The 20,396-nt window shown below is 40.4% G+C and overlaps 1 protein-coding gene across 2 annotated transcripts in view; it reads left to right on the top strand.

Moving 5' to 3' along the window:
• Positions 1-20,396, top strand: part of vps50 (VPS50 EARP/GARPII complex subunit) — a 95,598-nt gene that overhangs the window by 28,101 nt on the left and 47,101 nt on the right. For both annotated transcript variants that reach the window (XM_070921429.1, XM_070921428.1), the window contains exons 10-13: positions 4,147-4,189; positions 6,094-6,192; positions 9,934-10,074; positions 17,883-18,015. In XM_070921429.1, the coding sequence (XP_070777530.1) occupies positions 4,147-4,189; positions 6,094-6,192; positions 9,934-10,074; positions 17,883-18,015 (416 nt within the window). The remainder of the gene's footprint in view (positions 1-4,146; positions 4,190-6,093; positions 6,193-9,933; positions 10,075-17,882; positions 18,016-20,396) is intronic.

Genomic DNA, 20,396 nt, shown 5'->3' with positions numbered 1-20,396 from the left:
TCAGCTGCATGTTAAGAGGAGAAAAGTGTAGGAACAAGGGCAGAGGGTCGCTATGTTCATTTCTGTGACTCAGATACACAAACAATTTCGTGCAGGCTGCCCAACATGACACTGCTAGCACTGTGGCAGTTCACCAATTTATTCAGAGCCACGGTGCCTTCTTCCTTCTCTTTGTGGTTTTTCAGAGGATCTCCATGTGTATCAGCTTGAAGTAGTGTGTCACTTGTATTTGTGTTCACTTGCTGGCTTCAGGAGGATCATGATAAAGGCCCCCTTCAGCACTCACAACAACAGCAGGATCTCATATTCAAAGTCGGGTCAGTTACTTTGATCTGAATGACATGTTTCTTTTGGGGGTATTTTTTTTCTCTGGCAGGTTTGATTTCACACATCCAAATTCAGCTGAACCACAGTGCATTTGTCTGTCTCTCTGTTTGTCGCCAACATTACTTTTTCAGTTATGCTTGTATGCTTGGAAGAAAGAAGATGCTTAACATTTTTATTTTTGTTTGTTTGCAGCCACATACCTTTTCATGATGAACACCAATTATGCATTCATTTCTCTAGCAAACCTGTTTTGGTCAGACATATTATCTGCTCTCCAAATGTCACCTTCGAACTCACTCATCTTCAACCTCTTCCCACTCATTCATACATTAATGTAGAAACTCCATTCACACTTGAAAACATTCACAACCATTGGGACTTGCTCACATTGATTAAACTTTTTCACATTTTTCATACTTTTTACACAATCACAGTTCAAAATTCATGTAATTTTCTTCTGAGATTTCTGCATTAGTGTGTGTGGGTGTGTGTGTGGGGGGGTGTTTAGAGGTAAAGTGGGTTACATCATCTAAAATCTTCTCTTCAACTTGCTCTTATTCCCACAATTTTCACTCTTCATACATAATTTTTCATCAAAACATAGTAAAATGTCTGCCGGTCAGACACTACATTTGACACTGTGAGCTTCAAAGTTACAGCAGCTTCCCCTTCAACTTTAAAATCCTACTCATACTAATTAGACCATTTCCCATGTTTCCAAGTCTTTATAGTCCTTCAGCTACTTCTTGATAAAAATTAAAGCCAGCAATGCAGTTAAATGCCGGCTTTTCAACAATCCTTAAAATATTCCACGTTTCACACATTATTGGTACTATTCAACTTTTAAAGTCAGCAATCCAGTTCAGTGTCAACTTTTAAACATCCTGCATTCACATCGCGATTTCTTCAGAAATAGCCTTCTCTAGTTGTTGCTGTTGTTCCTTCTTGCTGTTTGCCCCCCCCCCCCCGCCACTTTCTTGCCTCTCCGCCTGCCTTTTGTCAGTGGCCAACATAACTAGAGCAAGAAACGGCATTATCACAAATTCTGAGCATCCGGCAGAACCCTTAAAGCACAGAAGTCCACACATTGCCTATTTATCAAGTCAGGAGTCACTGTGGAGGAACTTGCCTCAAGGCCCTGTGGACATCTATTGCCGGTGATAATTGAAAACGGGGTGAAAAAACTTCCATGTAACTCCATTTCAATCCTTGTGCCCCCTGCAGGGAACAGATTGTTAATTAGGTTTTTCTCCTCATCTGTTATTTATGCATTCTGTCTGATCATGGAAGGGTGCCAGTATGTGGGGAGGAGCTGCATCTGTACGCACATGAACACTCAGTGGATAGTGTAATCTAGTAATATATACACAATAATCAGAGGACTGGATAATGTGGTCACCTGGTTTATTGGCTTTGAGTTGACCTCTTGTGGTGTTCTTCAAAAGCCCAGAGAGATCTTAAAAGATGCTCAAGGTTCTTTGTGGTTTGTTTGCCTCGTGTTGTTATGTGCTGTAACTTCCTGGCCATTGAGGAAGTCACTGACCTGGCCTAGCTTTTGTTCAGATTGAAGAAACAAGATATAATGTGTTAATAAGTGTGCTCAGAGGTGCTGGTAGGTGTTGTTTTGAACATTGGACAGAGCCAGGCAAGCTTTTTTCCCCGGTCTCTATGCTAAGCTAAGCCAATTGCTTTCTGGCTCTAGCTTTATATTTGCTGTATAGACATGAGGGTGGTATCAATCTTCTCATCTAACTCTTAATAGATAAGCATATTTCCCAAATAGCAGAACTTTTTCCAGTTGGTGTGGGTCATGTATGGACTCTGTGCTGCCCAGTTCTTTATCTTCTCATTGTTTGTCAACCACTGTTGGATGTCTGCCATGCTGTGATGATGACTATGGCAGTTGTCCATCGTACTTTCAGGTGTGTTTCAGCCCCTGAGCGCTGGTCTTATGGAATGATTTTATTTTTTTCGTATGCTCTTCCAATGCTGTTCAGTTTGTGGTTTAGCTTCTGTTACTGTACTGACATTTATCCTGTCCGCCTCTGCTCCTCTGGTGTATCTCCTTAGTGTGTCTGCCAGGGCTGTAAGTCTTTGTTTAGCACCCTCCTGGGCCTTCCATATGGACATTCAGATGTATTTCTTCAGTAGCCATAACCTGACATTGATCTACTCACCCCTCTGTAGTTGAGCCAGCTTACTTACTTCTTTGTGTTTTTTTTATATTGGCTTCCAATCGTGGTTTCCACTGAGGATACTGGCTGTGACTTGCCTTCCTGAGCTTGAGAATTTCTGATGTTATCATTGCTGTGGTGCATATCAACTCATTGGCTTCAGTTACAGTGTGGTAGTAATGGATATTGTGAGTAGTACTCCATTGGCATCTGCTATGTCACACTGTTAGATGGTAAAATCATTCTTGGCAGTTCAGACGCTTAATAGTACAGTTAGTAAGTGGCATTGTGCTTGCTGGCCATTATGTGAGTCTGTTTGTTTTTGACAGTTTACTCCATCAGTCTCCAGTTGCGGTAACAGCTTTCTCTTTACTTACTTTTAACATTTGTTAACTGTCGGTTTTCAGTTGGCGTGGATTCCTGTTTCTTACTCATTCATAATATTTCTCTCTCTCTCTCTCTCTCTCTCTGTCTCTCTCTCTGTCTCTCTCTGTCTCTCACACTCACACTCACACACACACTCTCACACACACACACACACACACACACACACACACACACACACACACACACACAGTCAGTGCATCAAGTTTTGAAATGGCATGCTCATTTTGTTACCTGTTTGGCAAACGACCTGAGGGACTCAATCGGCAGTCTCCTCTCAGTTTCTCTGCTCCCTCCTTCTCACTCTGCTCTCTCGATCCCCAGCTGAAGCTAAGATGCTTAATTAGCAATATGTTAAGGACACTCTCTCCCTTGGGCGACTGCGGTCTCACAAGGCACAACATAAGAGCGGGCTGACCTGAAAAAGACCCCAAGCAGAGCGGGGACAGAGGCAGGGAAACGATGGAACAGAGGATGACTATGAATGGGCGCAGTGCAGGGGGAGTCGCGAGGGAATTGGTGGTGTCTTGGGATGGGCAAAATAGTCATGATTTCCGTTGCTACTTCGCAGCTTTTGAGTTGAAAGCATTTCCCAGGATGAAGCAAAATCTGAGCACGCTCCAAGGATGCGTAGGAGTTTTGCATCTGTGCTAGTTTGGTACATGCGGATTCCACTGTATACATTTAGTACAAACACTTATAATGCACACAAAAAAACTCACCTTCCCAAAATGTTTGTTGGAAATACATCCATCACTTATATTTTTGCCCTGTTCGTATGAAGGAAGAGAATTGTGAGACACATGACTGCAGCTTGTTGATAAAGTGGTGCTCTTTTAGAGGACTTTGTTCATTTGGAAGTATAAACTGTGCCATATTCTGGTCCCTGTAATATTTACTCAATCGATTCATAGAAAATGAATTGATGGCAATTGTCATTATTGAATGTCAGAATTATTTATCTATTTAATCATTTAGTTAATTATCTGGTAAAAATACAAAAGTCTTGCTGGTTACAGATTGTTTTTCATTGGAAATTGAGAATACTTGGTAATTTTGACTATTGGTAAACAAACTCAGACATTTTATTTTATTTTTTATTATTGGAATTTCATTTTTGACATTTTATTGACAAAACTATTAATATCTTAAACAGACATTAATTAAGTCATATTAAATTGATGTTAAAAAGTTCCAATTCCATATTCTGCTTAACAATTGGGGAACTAACCCTCGACAATCTCCTTTTTTTCCTCCACAGCGAATTGAATTCCAAACTACAAGACACTCTGGAGCAAATAGAGGTATGTGCTTCCTTGTTTTATCCCTAATTCCATTAATCGAACACTTTTACCAGTGAATAATATTTTGCTCAAACCTTGTAATTTTCTAGAAGCCCTCATTTGAAAGAAGCAATTTATACTTCATTTTGACATTTTGATTGGCTGTTGTTTGGCTTTCTCACTCTGGGTCTGCCAAATATTGACACATTTGGAAAGTTGTTATTGTGAGGGTGCGAGCACAGTAAATTATATCTGTTTCATCTCTGGCTGTGTCGTGATACTTGTGTGTGATAAATGGTATGCAAAGCAATTTTCTCTGCACTGCTGCTGCTGCGCTTGAGTAGATTAATTACTTACAGTTTGGTCTGCACACAAGAAACAGGCATGCACACACATAATAATGTGCCAAGGTGCACGTTTGTTTACCTGTCAGCATGAGAACGAGCAAAGCAAAATCCTCTAAAATAATGAAGGTAAACGCTTGCACAAAGGATTAGAGTACATTATCAAAGAGGTTCATCTTAATAGTGCTAAGAGCCAAAAACACTCAAAACTATAGATATATACTCTACATATACACATACAGCATATACTGTGTATATATATGCAGTACATCAGTACATCAAGTGAAGACATGGTTTTCCAGTCCAGCATGCTTCACGTAGCAGAGGTTGTCATTGGTTGGCGGTCAGCATAGTGTTCCTTGATTCCCCACTTCTTTCTGCTGGCACCACTTCCAACACACACACACACACACACACACACACACACACACACACACACACACACACACACATACATTCTCTATGCAGCATGCTAACCATCTCCTGTTGTCCAGCACCTCTATGGAAAAGCAACCAGCCAGTCAAGCGAGTGAAGCAATTTTTCTGTGAATAAAAACACTCTCTGCTCTCTAAGCATGATCAGGCACAGTAGAAATGCAGAGAATGTGTCATCAGTGAAGGTTTGTAGCTGTTGTACAGTGTGTACTATTGTTAGATGCATTTGGCATTGGGCATCACATCAAGTTGACATTGTTTTCACTGAATAAAGCGCTATGATGATGATAACCAAAAACTACAGTATCACTTTATTTACTGCCTAATCATTTTCCAGAGTTTTCCCTACTGTACATACTATATTTAAAGCCTGCGTGTAGAATTTCTCTGTGTTTATTGTAGAAAGGTTAGACAAATGAAGCGAACATTAGCACCCTCTATGTGTTTTGTTCATCTCAGCTCATTCATTCTCATTGTCCTTGGGTGCGTAATGCTGTCTGCCACAGAGTATTGTATTTTTGATACAAGCAATAGGGGGCACTAGAGATTGTACATGTAGTGGATTTGATCATCAAATGACCTGTCATAAAGTACCATTAATATTCCACACTACTTTTAAAATCCCACATCATATAATTTCCAGTGGCACTAGTTCAAAGTAATTTGGACTATAGATTCAGTTCAAATAATTACTGACTACTACTGACTTCCCCTCAAGTAGTTATAGAACTTAGTCACTGTGTTATGTTCAAGTGCAGCTTTAAACATAAGGCGTGAGAAAGTGCGTGGTGACCCAAGGCGTTTGATCACTTAGCCTTTGTCAGCGTTATATTCTTTGAGGTCGACTTAGTGTCAGAGTTGTTATACATCCCTGTACTTCCCAACTTCCTGCTAACCTTGTCTTACTTTCTCACCTCTCTTTTTTATCTCTTTGTCAAAGACTTACACACACACACAGACACACACACACACACACTCATATATATTCACCCACTTCCAATTATCTGCCCTTGGCCTTGTGTGGTAGCTATACATCTGCACATCTATATCTGAATCCCTGGTCTTAACGTTGATAATCCTTCTCTTTTCTCTTCCCCTCACTCCCCCCCCTTTTTTCCTTTGCCATCTATCTATTTGTGGCTCCAGGAGCAGCTTGATGTCGCCCTGTCGAAGACTTGTAAGCACTTTGATGTCTCGCACTACACCAAGGTCCAGCTGGCCTACACGCTCTTGGGCAAGACACAGGTCAGTGGTTTGACTCGTCTACAAGGTCACGGGGAATGGCTAAACATGACTGGACACATTCAGTGGTCCATACTTACTGCATATGTCCTTTTGTTTGACTCTTTGTCTTGGGATTTCTTAAAAGTTTGTGTTGTTCATCTTGGCTGTTTCTCTCCTTAACATTATTCTATTGTTTCAATGTTGTGTGCATTCAGTTGTTGTGTCCTTACTTTCTCAACCTTTTGCTACCGTTTAGATGAGAACAGTATAAAACAGACAGGCTGGCTACCATTACCATTAAACCTTCAGAAAAAACATGAGAATGTAATTTGGTTTATTCAAGTTTTTCTTTCCTTCTTGCCTCAGTTGAATGTTTTCACTCCAGTGAGTGAAATCAGAGTCTTCTCATTGGAGTAGAGAATATTTCAGGCTCCAGGGCATGCATGTCATCCTTTGTGATTATGTTATGGTCTGCTTACTGTCCATCAACTGGCACCCACAGAAATCACTCGCAAAAAAGAAACAGAGTTCTCCGAAATAATCCTTGGATGATATAAAATAAGCTCTCAAAACATCAAAACTGCTGCGATGATGCTGTCACAACAACATGTTTGCATGTGACATTTTTTGCATTTCATTTGAAGCTGTAAAACCTTTATGTTAAGTACAAGAAAATGCCGTCGTTTCTGTAAAAAATGCCCGGGGAGAAATATAATAGACTGTAACCTTAAATGACACAGATAATATCTTTTATTACTAGTGTCTTTCTGTCTTACTGTCTGTCTTTAAACCTTTGCTCAGCAACATCTCCAGCATCTCACTTGGCCCTGATCTCTTCCCTGTGGCTTTTAATTACGTTCCGTCTTCCTGATCTCATGCATGCTGATTAAGTGTAAAACTACATTTTTCTTTCCAACTCCATTCTCCTCTGTACTGGTGCTCTTTGGTATGAGTAATCAGTCAAGGCTTGAGTTGTGAGGGAGAATGATAAACTCTGTTTTTACATTGTCTTGTCATGTCATCCTTGAAATATTTGTTTCCTACTCCTACAAGTAGGAGGATGTGTGGCCCAGTAACAGCTGAAATGAGTAGCCATCCAGCTATGCATGATCATTTTGAATGGTGATGAGGCTGCAATGTCAGAAAATAACTCATAACACCTTTTGGCCAAGTTTGTATAGACTTCCACAAATGCTGTTCCCTTCCTTACCCAGCATTTTGAGCCCTTGCACCTCCTGCACTCACACATTTTTGCTGAGCCTACTGGTGATGGTAATTAAAGTCTGTGAGGGTTCAGTGCTTAGGGCTTATGGTGGATGTTGTGGAGCTGGATGATACTTGCCAGTCTGAAATTGAGTTACATTGGGTAAATTTATGTTCTGCAAACATGGCATTTTACTGTACAGCTGTTATATCACCAGTGTAAGGTTTTATAAAATAAAATGACGTCTCCTTCTCCACATTACACTTGGCAGTACTAAGGTGTGAGGGGTATCTGACGAGTTACAGTAGAAATTGGAAATCAAAGTACAGTCCTTGAATCGACGCATAACCCGAGCGATCATAAAAGAGCCTTGTTCTCATCCTGGCACTTGTGAACATAGCGTGTGGTTGTTATTCAATCTTGATGTTGATGTTATTAAATATTCTATATGCCCTCTTGTCGTTAACAGCCACATTTAAGGTGGAGACTGCGTCATCAAGGCTTTTTGAGGTTGAATAATGTTTTTCTAATTACTGTGATATGGAGCCTTTTTTAACTCAAAAGCTAACTAAGGAGGTGTTGTTGACCTCCTCTTGCCATTGCTCTTAAGTGTTTGTCGTTGTTTTCCTCTTTCTTCCCCTTTTTTCTTTTGCTCGCACGGAATCTGTCACACCCTTACTGCATCTGTGTTTCCCTCAGTTAGTTATATTTGTTGTCTGACTCTAAGCTTTTACTGCAGTCTCTTTTTGCTACAGTGCACACACACACACACACACACACACACACACACACACACACACACACACACACACACACACAGATTAACACTTTTAATCCAACAATTTTTAGTTGGATACATGAATGAACTGTGTCATCCAAGCGGTACTATAATCAGCATCACAAGGCTGTTGACATACAGTAGCACACCACCTCAGACCATTTGTTTCTTTCTCCTTACATTGGTCTTTTGGCTCTCACTCTCATTACCTGGCTCCGATGCACTGGCATCTCATAGCCTAATGAGCCCGACACCCAGTTGGCTTTTCCAACATTTGTCTGAATGAAACATCTGCCTGTTTGGCATAAGTAGCTGTAGAAGAATGAGTCAGTTTGCTGTTGCAGTTGATTAATAATTGTGTCTAAAGATTGGTGGCTGGAGATTATGATGGTTATTATGATGTGAGTTGCCATAGTTGCCTCCTTTGCCTCCTCTTTGTACAGCCAGCGATTTTCATGGTGTTTTTAGGACAAATGAAGTGAAACTCCCTCAGAAAACAGGGGAGAAATGTTTAAATTACTTTTGTGGCAGGTAGTCAGAATGGATGGGGCCAACATTTTGTGGTCACAAGCCTGCAGTAAGAAAATCTAATTGCACTGCAACACACATTACCTATAGGGCTTTGCTCAATACTGTGCCCACGTCTCCTGTCTTCAATTCACTGGGGTCCCATAGCGAGACTGTGGGTGGGAGCTGCAAAACAGAAAATGATGGTAAATGTAAGTTGACTTTGAAAGAGAATAAGGAATAACAGACTTGAATTGCAAAAGGCACAAATGGAGCAGTGCGGTGGAGCAAGATTGTACTGCAGATGGGGTTTTTTTTGTGAAATCATGGTTAAGAGAAAGGGCTTTTAATTGCAAACTAAATCCCTGATTATTAATGATGATAAATGAAGTAATGAAGAAATCCTACTTTGCTATTAATATGTTGTTAAAGCTGGAGAAGGAGGAGTTTGGAAACTGTTTGTGGAGACTGTAACAGAGCTAGAAGAGTAAATATTGGACTTAGATTCATCAGTTGGCCAGAAACACGACTCCAAATGAATGCTAATGTTGCAGTGTGTCTGCTCAATGTGAAGCCATTACAACTTTACAAGGTGATAATGTGTCAATGTGGTGATCATAACTTGTTGTGCTGCCCCCAAGTTGTCAAAAAATCAAATGACCTGCTCATAGGTGAATTCAAACAAAGATTCAGTAGAAATGGAAGAGGCTGTTTGGGGTGAAAGTCAATACATCATCATTTTTAGATGATGTTTAATATGCTAAATTTAACAGTGTAAGAGTAATTGGGGAACATTTCCATGAAGGCTTAGTGCCCAGATAATGACTCATTTTGATGAAATGGCTCAGGGTATTCCACATGAGATGAATAACAGAGCTGGAGGCAGTTGGCTGTGCTACCGTACCATACATGTCACTAATATGTCACTGCCACTGTGTTTTGCTATTTGTGTCTTGCCCTTATTGCTTCATTAATGATGTTTTCAGAGATGTGAATCATGGAAACTGGAGACAAAATTGCCCATTTTCACTTGGACTTGAACATTGCAGTTCCCAGGGTAGACAGCTATCCTCATTTTCCCTCTTGCCATCTTGTGTAACTACCATAATATGTCTGCAAATAATTCAAAATATCAAGTATACACCATGTGTTTCCAAAAAGTTTGATTTACGATTTCCCTTCTGTTTGCCTTTTCACAGATCCACACTGGCAGATGACAGTGACATCCTGACATAATAGGTTTCCTAACTGTGTGTGTTGGCTCTCTCTGCAGACTGCTATGGACCAGCTGCACATGCACTTCACACAGGCCATCCACAACACAGTGTTCCAAGTGGTGCTGGGATATGTGGAGCTGTGTGCGGGCAACGCTGATACCAAGTTCCAGAAGATGCAGTACAAGGACCTGTGCACGGTAAGGAGATGAGTGTGTGTGTGGATTGTTTCCATCAATATTCACCCATTCTGTGTGTAATTTAACAGCTTTTTGGCTAGAAGGTTCAGTCCCCTTTTGTTAGATGCCAGTGTGAAGACTAACCACTTCTTTGCTCAGTTAAGTGAAAATCTGAATAAAAAACACCACCTGCAAAGTGCTGAAAGGACATATGACAAACCGCTGAGCCCACACTCACATTACTTTCTCTAGCTTTCTTATTGTCTTGTAGCCAAGCGAAAAATGCCTTATTTCATGACAAGGGATTCTACAGATTCTCCATAATAGAGTGAAATGATGGAGGGGTGGAAAGCGTGGAGAAAGTGATTGAAAGAAAGTGGGAAAAAAAAGTATATTGCAGCCCCTCACTATGAGATAATTAATCTTGCTCACAATACAGAACCAATGCACTGCAGCAGCAGCAACAGCAGCACTTTTTGACTGGGCTCTCTGTACTGACCCACACGCCTCAGTTCCCTTTCTGTCTTTTTCTTTCCTCCCAGATCAAAATAGATCACATTTGCATAGCCAGCAAGCCAAAACTTGGTCAGTTCATCATGAACTTGCCGGGAGTTTTCTTTCCCCAGGAGCTGTGTTGAGGGGTATAGTGGTATAAGTAAAGGTTATTCCTGCCTGAACGGAGGGTGCGATTTATTTCTTCACATTCTCTTCCGATATGTCATAGTTTTGTCCTCCCAGACCCTCTAGCTTCGTGTTTGGCCTTACTGTTTGACTGCACAGCTTTTACTAGGGGCATTGCCCACTGTGTTCATATCTCCAATGTCCAGCCCTTTACCTCTTACCTACGTGCTACCTCTCCTCCTCTTCACTCCTCATCTCGTCTTTCCTGGCTTCCTGCTCCTTATTCTCTCAGTTTCTACATGTTTTCCTACCCCATCTGGTAAGTGACATGAAAGGAGCAATATTCAATTCATAAAGGCTGTGGGTTCCAGATCAAGGCTTCTTTTGGTTGGACCCATGTTTAGATCCAGAGAGGTCAATGGTGGCCTGCGTTCAAGCTGGCTGGCAGGATGTTTTTAGTGAAAAAGCATGAAAAAGAAAAACTAGCACAGCTCCCCAATTTGACTTTTTAATATTGCCACGCAGACATTTCAGGCAAGACGCCCTTCTTCAGCGTATATACTGGCAATTTCACAATCAATATACACAGGTGGGGTTAATTATAGGTGACCGCAACCAGCACAACAGGGGGAGCCACAACCTTTCCAGGCACAGAATCTCATGATTTACACTAAAACATGAGAAACTCTACACAAATGATATTCACTTCATGATAAACAAGCAAATGAAATCTCCTCATTCATCCCATTGGGAATAGCTTATCAAGTAAGTGAATCTAATACGCCTCCCTTCTGAGAATGACTCTGTCCCTATTACCACCTCTACGTGGCATCTTCACTGTCTCAGTGCTCATGTAATGTCGTTCACTCAAGCTGTGGTTATGACTATTATAGTGCCTTACCACAGATGATTTCTTCATGATAACGAAAACACTTATGTTCACAGATCCTGGTTTTTAACTCTCGTTACAAATGCAAGACCCTGAGAAGAGGTTTCTTGCTCCATGCAGACTTCATGCTCGTTTTTAATCTGCCATCTTCAATGGATTTCGAAAGATAAGATAAGACACCATTCCCCAGAAATTGGATGCTTCAGATTCTTTTTGCTTTAAGAGTATTTTTTCACAAGACATTCTGCCTTACGTGCCTTTTTGCAGGTTCTTTCACATTTCAGCTTTCCTTCACAGGCTTTTGCGATGTTGTATGTGGTAAATTTTATATACAGTGAATTCAATATTGAATATTCTTCCCTTAAGCTGAAGTGACATACTTAACTGTCCACTTTTTTTGTTTTTTCCCTGTGGACCTAAACGTTTACTGGAAATCTGCGTCATTGATCCCCCGAAGTACTGTATGCATGCAACTGTACAGTAGTTACAGACACATACTAATGTTTGCTTGTGTTTGATAGATACCCTGTCAGCATGCCGTGTTGCCTAGATGATCCCACTCATACAAACAAACAAACAAACAAACAAACACACTCTTTACAAACACCCTTACCAATTTAAGATTGATGGGATGTGTCGTTACACTCTGAGCTGTGTGATCATGATTGAGAGGGCAGCACATAAACACACAGTCGCACACTCAAATAAATAGGTATGTGAACACCCACACAATTTATTTGTGTGGCTGACAGAATTTTCAGCTTGTCTGTGTAGAATTTTATAGGGAAAGTGTTTTGCTTACTTTTACTTTTACTCCACATGGTAGATTATTTTATTTAAGGAATTTATGTACCTGCCTTTAGAATGTCAAAAGGGGAACTAACTGAAGTACCCATGTGATATTAATGTCTAGCTTATGTCGTGCACTCACACTGGACTGAGGTGGTTTTGAAGAGGTGCTAAAAGTCTGAAGGTGGGTTTGAAAATGTGTTCCCTCTGAGCTTTCTGAGTATTTGAAATGTCCTTCAGTGTCCCTCTCTGAGGTTGCTTGGTATTTTGCGGCATAGATGCACTCATTCACTTGTTTTCTAGGTCTCTCTGACTAGTATAAAAAAAATACACCTGTGACAAGTTCTGGTTCAAATCAGCTAAGCAATGGGACGCCTCACCTGCACCAGTGGAGCTGCTCGGTAGAGAATGTGTTAATGTTGTGGAACAGTATCACAAGGAAACTTAGTGTTTGTGGAGGAGAGCAAACTTATTCAGCCTCTGTTCCCCTGATAAATAAAGGTTAAGAAAATGTTAAAACCACATTAGACCCTCTGAACTTGCCTCTTAGTTATACAACTTAAAATTCAAGGGAAATGGGAACACTCAGAAAGGTCAGTTCTGATTGTGAGGAGGTCTTATTAATTTTACATCAACATCTCATCATTATTGGCCAGCCTCACTCCTTATCAATCCCCTTGTCTGTCTGACTTTTCTCCTGATGGAAATAGGACAGTTCACGCCCAGAATCAGAGGAGGTTCTCATAGGAGAGGAGGTGACTGTAAAGGCTGGACTATGTACTGCACTGCATGCCAACACTTCATTGAACACTGCATTGTATTTCTTGTTAATTCTGTATATACCACAGTAGTTATAGTAATGATTTTCATTCAGCCAACTGGCGGCTTTCTAGACTGAAAAATATGCAAATGTAAACGGAAAACAGAAAGTCATATTGTAGGGTGCAATGAACATGGCAGCCTCTAGAAGCTGTTAGTGGGGCTTCAGCCTTTTCGCAAAGCCATTAGCTCAACTAATGATAGAGGAAATCACCCCAACAATATCAAACAATGGTTCATCAGTAACCGTAGTGATCCATCCAACTCTCTATTGTGCAGCGTCCTATTATTTTGATGTAGACTGACCTTTAGTGCAGTTGTACATCTAAAGGATGGACCATTTTGCGATGCTGTGGAGTGGATGCAGACACCAAAGGCCAGCTTGCCTATTGTGTTTAGTTAACCGTGGCTGCAGATAGCTCCATTACAGAATGAAACTAATCTACTGCCAAACATTCTCTTATGGAAGGAAATTGGTCTTGTGTAGTTTGTTGTTATTACTTTGTCACAGTAGCGATAGACATCTAAAGACTGCAGCTGTTTATCATGAAATGTGTTTTTTTTTCACCCCAAAGGAATGTTTTGTTTGATTTTTTTATTCATAGGCCAGGATGCCCCATTCATTATATATTTCTTTTTTAGTTTCTTGGATCATTCTTGTGTGTTTCTGGGGATTCTGTGGTTTGAATAGCCACGAAAACATTTCCCTCTGAATCCCACAGAGACTTAGTCAATGCCTTTGACAAAGCTGACGTGCAGTGAACCTTGTTGTTGCACGTGACAAGTTGTTGTGATTATGCACAACATATGCCTGTAAAATGTTGTGAAAGTACAACATGTAAAAGAAAGCAGATAATCAAAAAGATGCTCCTGTGTGAAATCTCAATCGCCTACGACATTCTCTAATCAGGATTTACGTCTGGTTAAAGCACTTTGACAGCTGCATGTGGAGTACATAGTGTCAGCCATTATTATTTTTATTAAAAAAAAACTTTGAGTATAGCATCAGTAAGTGGTTTGAGTCCTACCTGAGCAACAGAACTCAAGCAGAAGGGGCAATCCAGCTTCTTTCCTCTTTAAGGATGTGCCACATGGTTCTATATTGTGTCCTTTGCTCTTAAAATTATACATAAGAAATAGGTTCATGTCACTTTCAATTGCTGAGGCCTTTATTAACTTACAGACAGACTTTATGCCATCCCGAATGCTACAAAAGAGCCACAAATAATTTCCTGTACAGTAGATTAAATCAGGAGGAGCAGGGTTATGATACAATTTTTATTTACCAAGTAATTTCAAGAGATTACCATGGATCTGATTACGTAGGAACCCACTGCACCTAAGTGCCTGGACGTATCGTATATATATGCTGGCTCAAAGTTAAACCAGACTGTCTTTACAGACTTGCACCATGTTGTGTTTAAGAGTGTGTGTGTGTGTGTGAGAGATTCCTCTTTAGGAGAGCGTACTGTACTTTGCTTCTTTGCTGGCACAGCAGGTCTACAGATTGCTGACTACGTTTTTGATCTCTTGCAGGTTAAACTGTTTGTTTGTTCTTTTTTGAAAGGGGGGGGGGGGTGTTGATTGTCTTTTCCTAAAGAAAGTGGATCAGCTAAATCAAGGGTGCCTGCACTCCCTTGCACATTTCTTTTGCAAAATGTGTGGAATTTCTTTCATGCACACACGCCCACACACACACACACACGCCCACACACACACACACACACACACACACACACACACACACACAATTGGACACACTTTGTCTGTTCAGAACCTCCCTGACACAGTTTGGCATGGCATGTGTTATGTGGATAATGATGGGTAACTATCTTCAGAAAACCAAATGGCTGTTTCATAATAGATCCCAAGCGTAGGTCGAGGTCCCATCACTGCACCTGTTGAGAAGTCTGTCTCCTACAAGGTGAATGGCTGGCTCCAGCAAAATATTTGTAGTAGCTGAGGTAGCTAAGGTAGCTGAGATTACTTCTTCTTATCAAACTCACTGAAGATCTTAACCCACACACACACGTATACTCACACCACTTACCCCCACATCGTGTCCCCTCACCCCAGTTGCTTGGCAACATGCTGCTGCGATACGGTTGGCTGGTGGAGAACATGGAATGTCAAATGTAAGCCTTGTTTTGTCAGAACTGGTCCATTAGCTTAACTATCTGACCGGTGGTGCTGGAGTCTAGTTTCTAACTGCAGTTATATTTATTTCAGGTTTATCTCCGAAGCACTGTTGCTCAATTATTTTATTAGACAGAGCATGCCACCAGTGCCATAGACTGCACATAGCTTTTCAAAAAAATGAAAATGAAAAAAATAAAAAACTTAATTAAAAATTCTCCATATTAGTAGACTGTGCTATTTATCACTGTGAACATTTTGCTGTGGTCGTAGCGGTGTAGAGGTTTGTTGCTGAAATGTTAATTTGGAGATGAGTTGCCACTGTTTATCGTCACAAAAACATCCTCAGTAAGAAAACAAATGATTAATATCCATTGCAGCAAAGGTATTATAAACCTCTCAGGTTAGAGTGCAGTTAAAACAAATTTAAATGAGGATTTATTACACAGTTAAGAGCATTGATTGTCTACATTGGAGGTTTTGCGGGGCATGTCAATGTGCTATTGAGAATGGATGGCTGGAAGTCTGATGTGTATTTAACGTGTAACTGTGTATAAAAGCACCGCCTTACCTCCAAAACCGACCTATTATATTATATTTATATATTTCATTTATATAGCCCAATATCACAAATCACAAATTTGCCTCAGGGCGCTTTATAATCTGTACAGCATATGTCTCTGTCCTTAGACCCCTGATTCGGATAACAAAAAAACTCCCCAAAAACCCTTGTCTGGCTGTTGAATTAATAGCACCATCTCTAACACCAGGGCTTGACAGCAGTGGATTCATGCCATGGGCAACAGCTCTGTTATTAACATCTTTTGAGATGGCAGACTTCACATGAAACGTTGTTGCTAATGGCTTACAGTCGTGAATCTACTTGTCTACAGATGCATCATGAGCAAATGTTCTGTTGAGAGATTGTCCTGGCAAGTGGTGATTTGTCACTCAGGGACTCGGACATGCAAGAGGAAAAAGCCAGAAGAAGGTGTGGGACTTTACTCAGATTTTGTTTTACACAGTTGGGGCCTCTCAGCAATCAGCAGTGTGTGAGGCTTGTGTGTGCAATTTACAATGCTTTTTGTGCAAGATAGCAGGGGTCTACAAACACTTCATTACCGTGGCTTAAACAAAGTAAAATGCGGCTGCTGTCGACAGCACTGTTTCATCTGGCAGCGTTTAATTTGAATTTTCGCTGAACATGTTGACAGGTGAGTTGATCTGTAGAGCCTTGGACTGTTTCAGTGGCTACTATTGTGCCAGCTGCACTTTTCTTAGGTGGGCTAAATTTTAATTTAACACAAGCATTTTTCCAGGCTGTCTGGCCTCCTAAGAGCTCAGAATCGGTAATGTTCATCTGTTGGATGTGTGCATACATTTTTAGCTCTCTTGTTTTGGATTTAGCTCCACTGTGATATCCACTGTGATATTTCACAAAGCTCAAAGCAGGAGTCACAGTTAGTCCATGGGTTAAGTCATATTGTCATGTATGTAGGTAGGCAGATAATTATTTATTTGTCATAAAAAAAGAGAGAGGTCAAAATTACAATTCTCTTAATACATCATTAAATAAGCCATTTTACCGGCAGAATTATCATTAATATATTCTTTTCATAAATTAAGATGTCTTACTCTCATGTACTGCATGACATGCAGAAATAATAAAGTTGCCATTTTTTTAAAGCAATAACTCACTTTCGGCCTTGGGCACATGAACATTATTTCATAGCTGATGTATTACTTTCTGATGACAGACAGCGATTGGTTATCCACCTGCGTAGACATATTATATATCTACAGTACTGGGCTTGTTACACAGCTCTAACTGAGATATTATATTAAATCTCATAAAAAATCTCATATATGAGAAAATGTATGTGTATGAACTTTACAAGTGCCATTACCATGATAACCATACAGTACAAATCTGTCCTGAGAGTGAATAGCTCTGTGAGATCCATTTGCTTTTTTATATGTGACTGCTAAAATTATAGTTTGTCTCACAGATAAAATAGATATAAAAACAAGTCTTATTTCACTTAAATGCAATTGGAACAATTGAGAATCATCTATCATCTGTGCATGTTCATTTTGAACTCAAGTCGTCATCTCATATACTATAATAGCCTACCTAATGTGCCCATCAGAGACATTTTTCATCTATACTCTGTATTAGTCAGACACCCTCTTAATAATAATTATAATCATTCAGTCCTTAACATTAATTAGCTCTCATATAAGATAAAAGCGTTTCTTTTGGAAATAGATGTTTTCCAACACGGAGTCCTTGAATGATGAGTTTAAGGAGGCTTTAATTGGGTGTAACATAGAGGGCAGAGGATTAGCTTATATTCTTTAGTCTTTTGCTGAATCTTGTAATTTATGTTAAAGTAGTTCAGCACTGTGTGTTTCATAACTCTGAAATCATTTATTTTAGGTAAATACAATACAGGTAGAAGCACACAGAGACATACGACACACAAATAAATGAATACACAACATGATAAGGAATAAATGTACTGTATAGAAAAGAGCTTCAGTGACCTTGTTTTCATCACTTTTCTGTTGGCAGCATATCACCCTGGACAGCTACATTCCCTGCCTGACAGATCTATGCAAGGCATTGTGGGAGGTGATGCTGAGCTACCACCGCACCATGCAGTGGCACGAGGAGCATGACAAACAGGAGACCACACCCACTCCAGGTAAGAGACAATACCTATTTAACCCTGTGACCTCGGGGGTTTCAGAACCCATTTATATTCAGCAACACTACCCTACTTGATCTGACCTGCCAAAATGCAGCGCACTTCCCCGTAGAACCATCTTCTCTTGGTGCAATTACAGATTCAGAAATAAAAGATACTCATGTACCAGATCCCATAGAGGGAGCACATTACTTGTTCTGTCTTGCACAAGCTAATATTTGGTGCCTGCAACCTCTCCTTCCTTTTTTTTCTCTTTGTCACCTGCTTTTGTCACTCTTTCCCGGCTGTTTGATTTCAATCTACAGTAGGTTTAGCAGCTTTATAGCTTAAATAAAGGAATGGTTAAACCCCAATGTATGAAAAGAGAAGAGAGTGTTGAATGTGTGCTTGTGCTTCAGTGAGTGTTGAGTGTTGTGGTACGGATACTGAAGCGCCATATATTTTTCAGCGTTTACTAAGTTCCCTTTCAGTCTAGAGGTCATTGAATGAGTCAGTGAAGTAATCACTTTTGATTACACTGTCATCGGTCAAACGCCTCCTTCTTTGGTGCAATAATACAGTGTTTTGTCTGTATTCATGTTTTTAGCATTATCAAATTTCAATTGGTTTGACAGTCCTGATTGCATCAATATAAATGATACGTACACACATAGTTGAATTAACATTGTAGAATTGATATGACCCAGTTGTATGGTTTCAAGGATAAATATATGTACAAGTGATTAACCATGAATGATGCATTTTTTTATGTATCGAAATGTGTTATGCATGACTTTGAATATTCTCTCGTTCCATGCTAATACAAATAGGAGTGTTTGCAGATAACTTGCCACAAATATGTAACCTTTGATGAATTTTTTCCACACATGGGGTTGTTTTTTTATGTTGTCTTCAGTGACGTTCCGATACAATTTAGAACCCAAAATTGTACCTGTGATAGCATTTTTCTTTTTAAATGGCAAGTTACTTGTTCTTTTTCTACATTTGGTACATTTTGTGACTATAACAGTATGAAGTGCACCATCTCTCCACTGGAAACTCAGAATAGCTGCATTCAAGTTACGGACCATTAAGAGCAGCAAGACGACTGAACACCACATCTGTCCAAACCCAAAGCTTATGTCTGGATCAACAAGAAAAGTCCTGCTTGTGTTGCTGCTTCTCTCCATCCTGCCTTCCGTCAGCCAGATGTGAAAACATCAGCCCCAGGAAGCTGAGTTGTCAAGGCAATACATACTTTGCGGTTTAGCAGTAAGCTCCACTAGAAGTTGAATTTCTTACCAGTGTAAGAAAAGATTTGGTTTGTAGTACTTTCCACCTCATCACTGTTTACATCACTTGTCTTGCCAAAGACTGTCGGATATTAGCTGCAAATACAGAACTGTCAAATTAGCTGGTACCTTCCTGTCGCGTATCGAAAGATAGCTCATTTCCATTTTCCATACTGTATGGAATTCATTAGGGGAATGGATGAGGACACAAGGCTGTCCTGGATGGTTGGTGACATGCTAAGTCCTCGGGATCCTTCATTAGATGCGATGCTCCTCGCGGGAGGAAAGGACACTCACCACATTCCCTTTCATGAGGCCCATCTATCATCTCACTATTTGATTGGCTGTTACCTCTGTCATTTGTGTAAAGGTGTCCCTGACCCTGCCTTTGTCCTGGCTCTCACCTTTCTCTTTTTATCCCAATGTGTGTGTGTGTGTGTGTGTGTGTGTGTGTGTGTGTGTGTGTGTGTGTGTGTGTGTGTGTGTGGTCCGTCAGAGTAGTGATTTACTTTACAGGCTTTATCTCATTTAGTGAAGAGTATTTTGCGCACACAATGACCTCTATTTCACACAAGAGGCCTTAGGAGTCCTAACGGTCAGACCCACTGAAGATCACTCTCTCCCCCCTCTTTCAGTCACACACACACACACACACACACACACACACACACACACACACACAAAATCTCACCTCTCCCCTCATTGAGAAAAGCCAAAAGAGCATCCCATTGAATTTAGGGCTGTGGCCATTTGATATATTGAGCTGGTCAGTGTAATGTTTTTGTAATTAATCACGTCACTTGATGAAAGGAAAGGTTGTTTCAGTAACTAATATGGGCCAGGGTCGTATCCCTACCTGACAAAATAGATTTGCTGCTGTAGCACACCCCCTGTCATGTTTGATCAGCACTGATGGCTGTCAGGCACAGGGGTCGCTCCATGTGTGTATGAGAGCACTTGAGTGTGTGAAAGTAAATAACCATGGCCAGTTTGTGCATGTGTTACATGTTCATACAGAGCATGGGCATGAACCGGGTAGGCTAATATTGAAATGTATGGAGGCTTTCTGCTCTGGTGTGACAAAGAAAAACGATCAGTTTTCAGCAG

Source organism: Enoplosus armatus, chromosome 16 (genome assembly GCF_043641665.1).
Source record: "Enoplosus armatus isolate fEnoArm2 chromosome 16, fEnoArm2.hap1, whole genome shotgun sequence".
NCBI classification, from domain to species: Eukaryota; Metazoa; Chordata; class Actinopteri; order Centrarchiformes; family Enoplosidae; genus Enoplosus; species Enoplosus armatus.
Note: the sequence above shows the minus strand (reverse complement) of the source record. Positions and strands in the feature narration are given on the sequence as shown.